This window comes from Lepisosteus platostomus, chromosome 3, assembly GCF_059453375.1.
Source record: "Lepisosteus platostomus isolate fLepPlt1 chromosome 3, fLepPlt1.hap1, whole genome shotgun sequence".
Lineage (NCBI taxonomy): Eukaryota > Metazoa > Chordata > Actinopteri > Semionotiformes > Lepisosteidae > Lepisosteus > Lepisosteus platostomus.
The window spans coordinates 30,230,213-30,243,188 of NC_142613.1; the positions used below are offsets into that span (position 1 = coordinate 30,230,213).

General features: G+C 35.1%; 1 protein-coding gene across 1 annotated transcript in view; it reads right to left on the reverse strand.

Moving 5' to 3' along the window:
• Positions 1 to 12,976, reverse strand: part of adgb (androglobin) — a 140,506-nt gene that overhangs the window by 11,916 nt on the left and 115,614 nt on the right. Inside the window, exons 26-32 of the mRNA XM_088625171.1 lie at positions 12,625 to 12,812; positions 12,228 to 12,403; positions 11,945 to 12,123; positions 10,450 to 10,561; positions 2,809 to 2,999; positions 1,041 to 1,196; positions 380 to 488 (exon numbers count right to left, since the gene is read on the reverse strand). Of these exons, the coding sequence (XP_088481297.1) occupies positions 380 to 488; positions 1,041 to 1,196; positions 2,809 to 2,999; positions 10,450 to 10,561; positions 11,945 to 12,123; positions 12,228 to 12,403; positions 12,625 to 12,812 (1,111 nt within the window). The remainder of the gene's footprint in view (positions 1 to 379; positions 489 to 1,040; positions 1,197 to 2,808; positions 3,000 to 10,449; positions 10,562 to 11,944; positions 12,124 to 12,227; positions 12,404 to 12,624; positions 12,813 to 12,976) is intronic.

A 12,976-nucleotide genomic window follows, 5' to 3' on the forward strand; every position in this document is an offset into this window, starting at 1 on the left:
GGTCCTGACTCTCTGTGGTCATTAAAAATCCCAAGGATTTAGTAGGGGTGTAACCCTGGTGTCCTGGCCAAATTTCCCATTGGCCCTTACCAATCATGGCCTCCTAATAATCCCCATCTATGAATTGCCTACATTTCTCTGCTCTCCTCCCCACTGGTAGCTGATGTGTGGTGAGGGTTCTGGTGCACTATGGCTGCCGTCGCATCATCCAGGTGGATGCTGCACATTGGTGGTGGTGGAGGGGAGTCCCCATTACCTGTAAAGCGCATTGAGTGGAGTGTCCAGAAAAATGCTATATAAGTGTAAGCAATTATTATTATTATTTACTTAACTTTAACACGTGATGTGTAATGAAATATAATGAAAAATGGTACTGCACCTCCATCTCCAGTCACGGTGGTGATAAGAACCCCACCCCCCTTGTCAAGGGCTTCTGAAGTCTTCTTTAGTAAGCGTTTATTAATAAACTGCAGGCGGGATTGCATGGCCTAAAAACAGAAACAATAAAACTGTTGGTCATAACTGCTGATTTAAATAATTTTTCTTTTTTTCAGATCTAAGATCTCACACTACAAAAACAGAAATCGATCTATCAAAAAAGTCTGTATATCAAAGCCCATATTTAAATGATTGTGTAGAAAATCTATAACCCATAATAATAATAATAATAATAATAATGTTTATTATTAATTTTATTGTTAATTATTATATTTGCTTAATAATGTTACCACCCTTTTAACTCATTTATCTAAGAAAAGTTTCTGTAATAATCAATTTACATGAGATACTGTAAGTCAAGAGATAGTAATTAACTGTAAATGTACTAGGTTTATTTTTGCAGCATTATCTGGTGTCATAGAACATAAGAAAGCTTACAAAAATGAGAGGAGGCTATTTGGCCAATCTAGCCCACTTGGTAATGAAACCAGTAATGTTTTATTACATACTGTAAAAGGTGTTGCTGTAGTCAGCAGGATTTTTACATTATAGACAGACAATAGAATTTAATACTACACACAACTTGCAAAAAAACAATAGACCTTGATAGACCTCCCAGGTTCCGCAGTTTCCCAAGCTTGTTTCATTGCCTTGATTTCATCCACACGTTCTGTGTCCTTCCTGATGTCTATTGTTTCTGCATCATTACTGTCACTTACAACTCGAAGAGTCCAAGATGGTTTGCTGACATCCAGAGCCTAAAATATATGATAAGCAGTCCAGATTATCTTGTAATATGTATGCTGATGTACAGTATTCCATCCACAGTAAATCAGACCCCTGATCTTATCTTCTGTATTTGTAATTACCAAATATGAATAAAAAACTTGAGATCACAGCCAGATGATTCTGTTTTCAAGAGACTCATAATCAAAAGTCGAAACAGTGAGTATGAACTGCCTTCGCTCAGATGGCAGATCACCACAAGAGTTTAGGAATGAATTGATTTTATTATTGCTATTGCTTCATTGTTCATTTTTACACTCAGCTCCAATCAGCCTGCTCAGGGCAAAAGACTGCACTCTACCTTAAAGAAGAACACTTAAATAGTTGTTGTTATGTTAAATAGTTTATGTTAATCAATTATAACTCAGTGTCTCAAAAATTATGCCTTCATTGGTCTTTTTAGCATATGTATCATACTGTATATACAGTATGCATATGTAAAGGTATGACTAGCTATGCCTTTGTCTACTGGGCTTTGAACTTGGCAATGTTTTCCACTTCTTTCAAGTGGTTATTCAAAAATATCCTTTTCTGATTTTCACACAATATAGACACCTGTGAGAAATAAAGTAGGAAGAACATTTGTGGAATATTATTCTCTCAGACTTAGCTAAATTTTCAGTCGATTTTCAGATCTTTTCTGAAATCCCCAGCACAAATGACCTTTATTTGTTTTAGTTTTGTGTTGCATTACAGTATTGTCAAGTCGGATAGGAAAACAGTGTTGTAAAAATGCATAAATCTTTGACATTTTATATATTAACTTTTTGATACTAATATTCAAAGAAAGGACAAGTATGTACATTCTGGTTAAAACCCCAAAGAGTTTAAATAATACTTGAAATATAGACAGGGCCTAAATGTCAGGAAGAGATGGGCTTGGAAATGTATGCTACAAGTATGGGCAGTAGAAAAGTTACAAACAAGACAGGCCCATTCAGCCCATATTGCTTGTTTGATTTCTACTATCTTAAAGTTCTACTGTAGGTCTGAGAATTCTATTTCTTAAAAGATTGCATTAAGTAAATTTCAATGTCCTGAAAGTTAACTCTAGACTCTGACAATCTGTGTAAAGACATGACTCTTGTTCTGGTTAAAGATGGTCACAAATTTGCTTTCCACGTGTGTTCCTGTGACCTTGTGATGCATCGTATCTTAAAGAAGACCTCTAGATTTACTGTCAGTCTTTTAGGATTCTGAGCTCCTGAATTAAGACTTCCACATATTCCTCTCTGCTCCAGGCTTAAAAGATTTAGCTACTTTAGTCAGTCACATTATGGAATTCCCTATTTCAATACAGAGGAAGACTTTTTAAAGGACACCTAAAAATGTTCAAATCAATAAAATTGAGCAAATGTTTTGATTTATGCTTGAATTAATATGATGAAAAAGATCTATAGTCTAACAACATCTGGAATAATGTATGGAACAAATAACCATTGTTAAAAGAATAATCTTAAGCAAGATGCCTAACAAGACAAGTTCAAGTTGTCAATTTATCAGATTCAAAACATATTCAACTAAAACTGCATGTGGGCCCCTAATTGTTTCTTGAAATGGTGCCACATTACCTATTTACTGTACCTGAGAATCTGGTCTTGATGCAGGTCCTTCTTTTTCCTTGCCAGATTTGTCCTTATCTAATTTTTCCACAGGCTTATCCTTTCCTTTCCTGGATGACTTGGGTGTTGTAGAACCTGCAGATTTATGTGCTTCAGTAGACTGGAGCTCTGAGTTTACAGGGATATTGGATTCATCCAGCTTCTCCCCATAAACTGTGGAAACCAAAAAAAAAAACTGAGGCTTAATAAACTGCATTTCTTTCTTGTCTTAATATTTTCCTAAATGTATATCAAAATTATCTGACACATTAATGATAGTAGGGAGACATTTAATTAATCAGATACAGAATGTACAAGAGAGAAGAATATTTTAATCTGTGCACTGTATATCCACTGGTGCTTAACTTTCAGAAATTCTTACTAAACAGATACAACTTCTTTACTGTTGCATAATTTCTTACTTATCTCCATCCATCTTCTAGCCTCTTTATCCAATTTAGTATCACAGGGAAGCTGGAGCCTATCCCAGCAAGCAACATGCGCAAGGAGGGATACAGTCTGGATGGGACACACACATACTCCCATCAAGGCCATTTTTCCTGAAGTCATTTAACAAACCAATATGTCTTTGGTATGTGGAAGGTTAACCAGTGCACCTGGAGGACATACAAACTCCACACAGATAGCACCCCAGGTCCAGAATTGAACCAATTGCTGTGAGGTGGCAATGCAACTCACTGTGTCACTGTGCCACCCACTTACTCCATATTCCACAATTTGTTATTTACCAACCTGATTAAATGTTCCAGCAAAACAGATTTAAAAAAAAATATTCATCATCAATATCTGCACCGCACATAATGGTATACAAGGAGGGGGGTTTACATCAGCATGGTTTCCCTGTAAATTTGTTTATATTCCATAATGGTTTTTATATATTTATTGTTTATATCTATTAAAATCACAATTAGATAACAGCTAATGAAACATGTTTTGATTTCCCTGGTACAGAAGCAGGAACACAACAGGATAATCTACATAAGTGCCAAATCAACTATGCAAGCATTCCTTCAAAACCTATTCACTAGGGAGATGAAGAACATATTTTCTGGTCTGCATTCCAGATGGAACACGTACTGTTTGAAGCCGCTGTCTTGAGTTACACTGAAAGCACATCTGACAAACTCTGCTCTGCTCAACTACAGTACCTCTCAAATCATGTTTTGAGAGGAATGACAGGACGGGACCACTTTTGAGAGGGTTTATAACACTTTCACATAAGTGATGGATCTTTTCACTCTCCACACATGCTACTTCCACAGTATTTCAAACTTTTTTATTTTACTGTAGAACCTGTGATGTATTTCTGGTTATTCTTCTTACAATGTTTTTAAATGAAAAATAGGGGTGTTTCAATACAAGGTTCTATACTGTATATTTAGATAGATATAAATTTATATTTTCTAACGAAATTTCATATGAAATTGTCAGATTTGACAAAGTAAATGAAGAGGAGGTTGATTATTATGTCGCTGCTTTATGAAATACCTGTCATTCTAAAAGGATTATACTTTCAAAGTTCAAATGTTGTTTGGAAATATTTCTTTTTGGCTTAAGACATTTCATACCAATTATAAAAACAAATTTAGATGCCAACATCCAAAACGAATTACAAATAAATCACAAATTGCAGTCAGAATCATCCCCCTCTTGTTTATAACTGTTTTAAAATAAAAAAGAAGGATTATTAAAGTTTTTGAGACACTGTGAATCAAATTAGTCTTTTTTTTCTAAATCTATCTGCACCTGTCTAATTTATTATCCCCAATAATATCAGAAAGTCACCTACCCTGAGAGCTTTCAAATCCAGACTCAAAAACGTCTTCAGAATGTCTTTAGTTTATTCGTGTTTGTGTCTGCTCCTTGCATCCTATACTACTTTTGTAATCCATTGTGCTACTTTTATTATCTCCTTTTTCTTGTAAACTATTTTTTCTTCTTACTGCAAATCGATTTGAGAAGCTATACAATTAAGGCACTATATAAAATAAAGTTTATTATTATAAATATATTAATAATAATTAACATTTTGGTATCTCAGCAACTGTTAATCAACCCAGATCACTGCTATAATCTTTTGACCACCATGGGAAGGGAACGGAATGAAGGAATGAATCGACATACCCTGGGAATGAAGCCAGTGATATCTAGACTACACTACTCAACCTGCTCTCTGAAAGTGCTCATTGGTTAGTTAAATTAGAGTCAGTTTAATATGAGATAAATAGCTTTACTGTATAAACATTTCAATAATGAGGCTTAGATATTTTACTTCTCCATATTGAATACATATTTTTAAAATATGGATTAAGAAATGTGTTATTCATCTAGAAGAAACTACTTTTTGCATTTCTGCTTAGTTTTTCTGTATCTTGGTTGAGCTGTTTTCCTACCTGCCTTCAAGATATACTGGACACTTCTCAGTGGCCCTGTACAATCCTGCTAACATTTTTAACATGCATATTTTTTACTTAACAAAGTAATGTTGTCTTTTAATGACATTGCCCATTTTTTTACATTCAATGAAAGTTCAACCACCTAACTTGCAGAAACATCCTAAGAAGCTAAGTATGTTAATAAGTATTTAGATGTCAGTATTTTTTTTTAACTGAAAAAGTCAAATGAGTATGGTGCTGCAAGTTAGAGCAATGCCACTATTTACATAATTAAGTGTGTACTAGGTGGCAGTGTTGTACTAGTAAAACAACACATTTAGTTCTATAAAGCCTTTAGTAAGCAATGATTTATTGTTCTTCACATTTTTAAATGCTTAATTGTATGTTGTGATACATATATAACAATGTCAATTATATCTATTTACTATATAACCAGCTATACTAATATGATTTATGCTTACTTCTTATAAGATGACTAATGAGTGTTTAAAAATGTATTTCAGTTTCTAAAAACAGAGAGATTACAAAAGCTAAATCTCTGAAGTCTAAAAGAAAATGAGACTAAGATGAGATCTGCAAGGGTCTATTACACACTCGGAAACTAAAAGGGAATTCATTTAGCAGGGCGAATAGGAAATGCTTCTTTACACAGTGAGTTGTGGGTATCTGTCAGAGGCTTGAAGGTCCAAACTCAAAAAATTGTTAAAAAAAACAGCTAAATAAAACTTTAATTTCACTAAGCTACTAAACTCCTAAATTATGTCTGAATGGCCTCCTTCAATTTATAAGTTGTTATATGGTCTGATCTTCTAAATTCCTTCAAAACAAACATTTTCTTCCTTCCTGTACTTCAATACAGTACATCTCTTTACTTGTATATTATTTGAAAATGTACCATACATAGTGAACTCATCACAGCTTAAGGGGACCAAAGACTTTCCCATTAAACACATGGAGAGCAGAAATGTGAGGAAGAGCACATGTGAAGAAGATAGGGAGGAAGGGCTTTGTAAGGGCTATTAAAATGTCCATGTCCTCAGAAAGCAAGTAAAACTTCCACTTATGCTTTTAATCAAAAGTTCACTAAATGTATTTTAAGTAAATTGCTTATCAATGCAGAACGGGGTGGAGACAAGGTTTAATGATATCGAACAGCCTAATTTATCCAGCACATTCAATGAGATAATTTTGTTAATCTTTATTAAACAAGACAGAGTGGATTAATTTTATACTTTGTATACCCTAGAAATTACAACTTATGAGTTATGTTACATCTCAGAGAGCTTCAGATGTTATTGATGTACACCACCATAAATTAACAATTTATTACATTATACTGTAAGGTTTTTCCTTACAACAAGCTTAAATAAGGCCAAATATAATATTAAAATGAATTTGCAATATAATGACATTCTAAAAGGTGTACTGACTGTAAAACCTGACACTATAATTTTAGCTTTGACTCTATGAGATTTTGGCAGTAATAAATGAACAGATGTAACCTCAGGGATGTCTGGCAACTTTTAGGTATCTATATTTGTCTATAGGTATAGGTAAATATTTTTATTCCAACATCTTTGAAAATTAAATACTGTTTTTAAAAGGGTCCTTCTGTTACTGGTAGCAATTTTTAAATGCTGCAATTAAAGATGATTTTTTTCAGTTTTATTTTAAAGTTTAATCACATCCCAAGGCCACTAGGGGGCAAAAGGTAACTTCATTAGATTTGGTATTGACCCAATTAGAATACATACTGGCTCAGTCATGTTCTTGTATTTTCAGATATTTTTTGAAAACCTAAAGGACGGATTTGTAATTCTTTTAAGAAAATAGGTCAGTTTATACAGTGCCATTACATGAATCATTTAACAGCATTAAATCTATGTAATAAGGAACATATTTATAAAAAAACATAGGGGAATACAGTATTTTGAACTTCAAGGATTGAAATTATTTTTTTAACATTTTCAAGACTAAATATGCTAGTAGTAATAGTACTGACAGAAACAGAAGTAACGGTGCTGGGTCAAGGATTACTTAACTGCCTTTATTCAGCTTCAACAATAAACAGAAATAAAGGCAGCTAACTTCCCTTACTTACAAATTAACATTATTTAATTTATTTATTATTTATTTCATGACTTAATGATGTATTAATTGATTAAAATAAATAAATGTGAGATTTTACCCCATGTTCCCATTTCAAATGATAATATTTAACAGAATTCTATATTCTTCCTCCTGAAACAAGCAACTGCCCAAGATGAAAAACCTTTTCACTTACAAAAAAATCCCTTATGGAAAATAGATGAGAAAGGCATTCTAAGGACAGAAATTAAGTGGTGTAGAAAGAGAAAAATGTTTCTACAATTAAACTGTTTAGTTTCATATAGAATGAAATGTTGAACCTCTGAAACATAATGAACATTAATATTTAATATGACAGCATTCAGCCATATTGTATAACGTATAAGTACGTAACATAAAATAACATGTAAAAAAAGTATGCTTGTGGATTAACCTGTTGAAGGCCCCTATTTAAATACAGATTTAAGATTGTGTACTTCACCCACAAGAATTTCTTTGACAATACACAATAATGGTAATCATGACAAAATATAAATTACTGCTGAACCAGATGAAGCTCACATTGACTAAGTAATATAATTTAGATCGTTTCCTGCACATTAATTATGAAATTGAAGCACGCTAAAGAAATTGCAATTAAATTGCTCAAATAAATCATAAATTAGGATTTTTAATGAATGGATCATGTCTTCCTTTCTAAACTAAGTTATACTTGTGTAGAGGCAATGCTTGTTAATAAGACAGAATTAAGTGTTGCTGTGCTTTCCCAAATGAGGCCCCATCTCCCTCTTCATCTCTGTGGTGCAGCCACAGAGAAGCTATTCATGCAGGCTGATTTAAAGATGTTTTCTTTTGATAAGGGACAGCTCCCAAATGGGAATGCACTTAGCTAAGCCTGGCTATCATGATCAATGGTCATCCATTGGCGCCTATCTGTCTAGGGAGTGCCAGATGGACATCTGGACTGCATTCCTAGGTGTCAGGAGTAAGTGACTCATATCTCACCTTGATCAACCAATCAGGGACTGGTAGGGCCGAGTAACCCACGTGGAATTCTGATGCCCATGAAACTTTCGGCCAATGAACGAGCTGAAGTTCCTCCAGGTGAAAACAGGCAACACAGAGAGCCTGTAGGACTATTTCGGACAATTCTAAAGGGAATTCAAAGGAGAATTCCAGGGCAGGACGGCCCAGGAGCAGAAGGCTCCCAAGGGCAGGACATTCTCGCAGCGCGCCTCCTGACCATCCTGAGACTCAGCCCGGACCACCACGGAACGGCCAGGGTGTCCAAGTGCTAGAACTTTCCTTTGTTCTAAGAGTCGAGAGCGGAGGTTGCCCGAGAGTAACCAGAGGATCCACCCGAGGTTAGCATCAGCAGCAAGCCTCAGGAACAGGTTGGAACTGTGGACAGCTGAATCACTATTCAGAACTAGCTCTTCATCAGGAACGAACCGGTCCTCTTCCTGACTTGCTGGGACCCACAGTCATCTTTTCTCCTGTGCAACTGTTTCTATGTGCCCGCAGGAGATCTGAATCCCCAGAGATTGGATGAGTATTCAACTTCACTGCATTACTGCTCGAGAATTCAATTGTTATCCCAACCAGTTGATATCAATTTAATTTAAGAGTTATGTACTTGTTTTGAGTATCTAATGTAGAAGTTATAACCAAGTTCATTTACGAAACGGTCTAAATGAATGATATACTGAGCGTATGTCCTCTTGATATATGTAACTCTTCGTAACTGACTGAATATATACCTTTTGTATTCTGATAACCCTCTTGATAAGATCTGTTAGGTTTACATGCATATTCTATGTATTAATAAATGTATGTATCCTCGTGTATTAGTACCTGTGTGTGTGTTGTTTGAGTTATATCGCAAGGTTGGATTCTAAGGCCATCAAAAGAATCATTTTGTGATTTACTGCTACAATTAATAATTGTCCCAGTAAATGCCCAAACCCTACAGAACTGGTGCCTTCAGAGAGCACACTACACTGGTATGAGAAAAATTAAAGGGTGGTGTTATGGTTGTCATTGCACATTGAATTGTAACCCTAAACTGGGCTTCAATTCCAGATCTGGGGTGCTATCTACAGTATATGAATTTGATATGTTCTTCCCAGGATTGTGTGGGTTTCCTCCTGGTTCTCCAGTTTCCTCTCACAGTCCAAAGACATACTGGTAGGTTAATTGGCTTTTGGGAAAATTGGCCCTGGTGCGAGCATGTGCATGTCTAAGTCTGTGGGTGCCCTGTGATAGACTGGTGTTAGCCAGGATAAGCTATGGCTCCCAAATGACCTTTAATTGGATGAAGCAGTTAGAAAATGATTGGAGGGATAAGTAAAATTAAAATCTGTAAGATGTGACGTGTTTCTCTTGTGAAAATTACAGATGGCCTCAGTACTATGCTTAAAATATGAAAATATATGCTGATACAAAATGCATCCTGTTACAGTATATATTAACAGTAATCAGTCATTTAATACACATTTTTCACCAAAAAACTTAAAGGGGCCAAGCAGCAAACTAAAAAGTCAAAGTCACATGCACTGAACCAATGGAAGAGTCAGGGTTTAAACTAGACCAGTGGGTCACAAGCCAAAATCACTAGACCGACTAGTCCATGAGGAACAGAAAAGAAGCATAATTGAAATATACTCTACACAATACAATATAAAAATAGTCTGAAATTATATCAACTTCTCTGAAAATATGATTTCACAAAAACATATACAGTAGGTAGTGTTTCCCTAAGAAAGATCTAACGTATAAACCTGTTGTACTATACAAGATTTATATAAATACTTTTTTAAATATTTAATAAAGTCATTTTTAAATATTACTTTAATCAATAAAATGCATAATGTTTCAATAATATCAGCTTCTACAGTTTTTTTCAATATTGCATCCCCCTCTTAACTTGGCCTCTATTTGATTGCACAGGGCCAAATTAAATTTGTGCACCTACAGTATTTCCTAAAAAACAAAAAAATACAAATTGTATTTTATGATTGATCCTTGCATTTCTTGTCTGCACAGTCTGAGAAAAGAGATTTGTCTAGAAAGTAATATTGAGACATGATAAAAAAAATGCATATACTGTAGCACCTTACCCTTAATGTAATTTTTCTCCATTTCTTTTAACACCTGCACAAAGGCTAGCTGGGAGTCATCTAAGGTCCAGCTTTTGTGAAGCACCAGAGCTTGAATAATGTACTTGTGGCTCTAAATAGACAAAAAGAGGAATATCAATAAACTCAGCTAATTTAACTTTAGTAAACAATCGAGTGAATTATTTAAATAATGAAAAAAATAGAAACATTTTAATGTTTTAAATATCAGCGTTATGTATATATAATAATAAGTTGCATATGCTGAGTCAGTGGGAGACTTAATTAGTTGGGCGGTGCTATCAAATGGGTAGATCAGGAAATAAAATTATAGGTGCAACATTCAAAAATGATATACCATCAAAGTAGTTTTTCCTCTTTTAATTATCACAACAAAACAGTGAAGTTGTAAAGCAGGGCTACAAAATGGCAGCTTTTCCAAATTTCCTGACTGCTGTGCTTTAATACAACCAGTAGTCTTAATTATTATACTGAATCTGTTAATTATTAAAAAAGTGAAGAGCTGACTATAGCACAATTTTGCAATATATAACCACTAATGGTAGTTATATAGACCACAGGTTGAGCAGCCATATCATAAACAATTAGCCAGCAGCAATCTCACTCTGCAACTCACAACTGGCAACCCACTGAAGCTCAGCAGGTGTGAGCCGGGTCAGTACCTGGGAAAAACTAAGGTTGCTGCTGGAATAAGTGTTAGTGGGGGCAGCAGGGGGCGCTCACCCTGCGGTCCATGTGGGTCCTAATGCCCCAGTATAGTGATGGGGACACTATATTGTAAACAGGCGCCGTCCTTGGGATGAGACGTAAAACCGAGGTCCTGACTCTCTGTGGTCATTAAAAATCCCAGGGTGTTTCTCTAAAAGAGTAGGGGTGTAACCCTGGTGTCCTGGCCAAATTTCCCATTGGCCCTTACCAATCATGGCCTCCTAATACTCCCCATCTATGAATTGGCTTCATTACTCTGCTCTCCTCCCCACTAATAGCTGATGTGTAGTGAGCGTTCTGGCGCACTATGGCTGCCGTCGCATCATCCAGGTGCAGGCTGCACATTGGTGGTGATGGAGGAGATCCCCATTACCTGTAAAGCGCTTTGAGTGGAGTGTCCAGAAAAGCGCTATATAAGTGTAAGCAATTAAGCAATTATAAACAATTACATACTGTATATATTCAGGATTTTAAATTAAGATTCCCTATTGTGCACTTATAAACAATATATTTTATAATATACTATATTTTATGACTTTCTTTTCTTTGTTGAAAAAGTCAGGAGCTGTTTTATCAGCTGGCCTTATGCTTGCAAAATAAAGTTTAATCACTGTGAATTGCAATTCTTGTTCACAGAAGAACATATGTGGAGAATATAAGTCTCATTCACTATCACAAATAAAAATACAGTAGCTATGAATAATATCCATCCTCATATTTGTTCTAAAAAATATTATTGATGTCAAACTTTGTTGGGTAAATATCACACCATTAGTTCTGCAGGTTGCTGGTCAATTGTTGCCTCTGATCTGCTTGTGGTCTCCTCATCTCCTGGCATCTGGGGTACACTTGTCAGTCTTGCACTTCTCTGACTGCTCACAGAAGTGCTCCTTTCTCTTCTGCTTCCTCCTGACAGACTTCGAATCTGTGTACATTTACTTGATGATGCTGTTTAATATATATATTTCAGAATTATGGGGAAATATACATGTGTTAAATGTAATACATTTACCCATAAACATCACATATAAATAAAATCAAAATTCACTCACAGCTTGGCCTTTTACTACAGAAGAATGTGAAAGCAGGAATCACAACATGACCTTTCCCAATACTGCTTGCTACTTCTTCTTCATTGTCAAGAATCTGGAGTTTAACATACACATCTGGTTTGGATGTCTGTAGCTGGAGGGTGGCAAAATGATCCATTGTGACCTTCACTAAAAATCTGTCAAAAAATGAAAATCCAGATATTGTACTTACATGATTTACAACTATTTCATTTTCAGTCATTAAAAACCTCATATTACATTAAGAAAACCCAATATTACATGAATATTCCCTATGAATAGTAGGTATCCTCTTACCTACATTAAAATAAAAATCAAGAGAGAATTGCTTTAGAATTCAACAATATAAAGTAATACGGCTTAGCCTTCTATAACTCACCGACAAATTAAGTGTTTTTTATTAGGTATATAATAATCCTTAAATTCCTTTATGGCAAAACTGCTATTTGCAGGGTCCCTGCTGAGAACTGGCAGTGGGTTATAAGATCCAATCAAACGTAACTTCCATTTTCCAGCTGCCAGGGGAAAGTCTCCAGAATGTGCTTCTGCCATGAAAGTATAACCTTTCTAAAAAACAGTTCAAACTTCAGTTAGACACACATTTATGGTAAATATAAAAAACGTGAGCAAAATACGTTTGCTGATCTGGGGATCTCATCTAGACATTTCTTGAAGGACCTGATAGAATCAACTACATAAACATGTATGGAACAAACAGCCCTGTATTTACA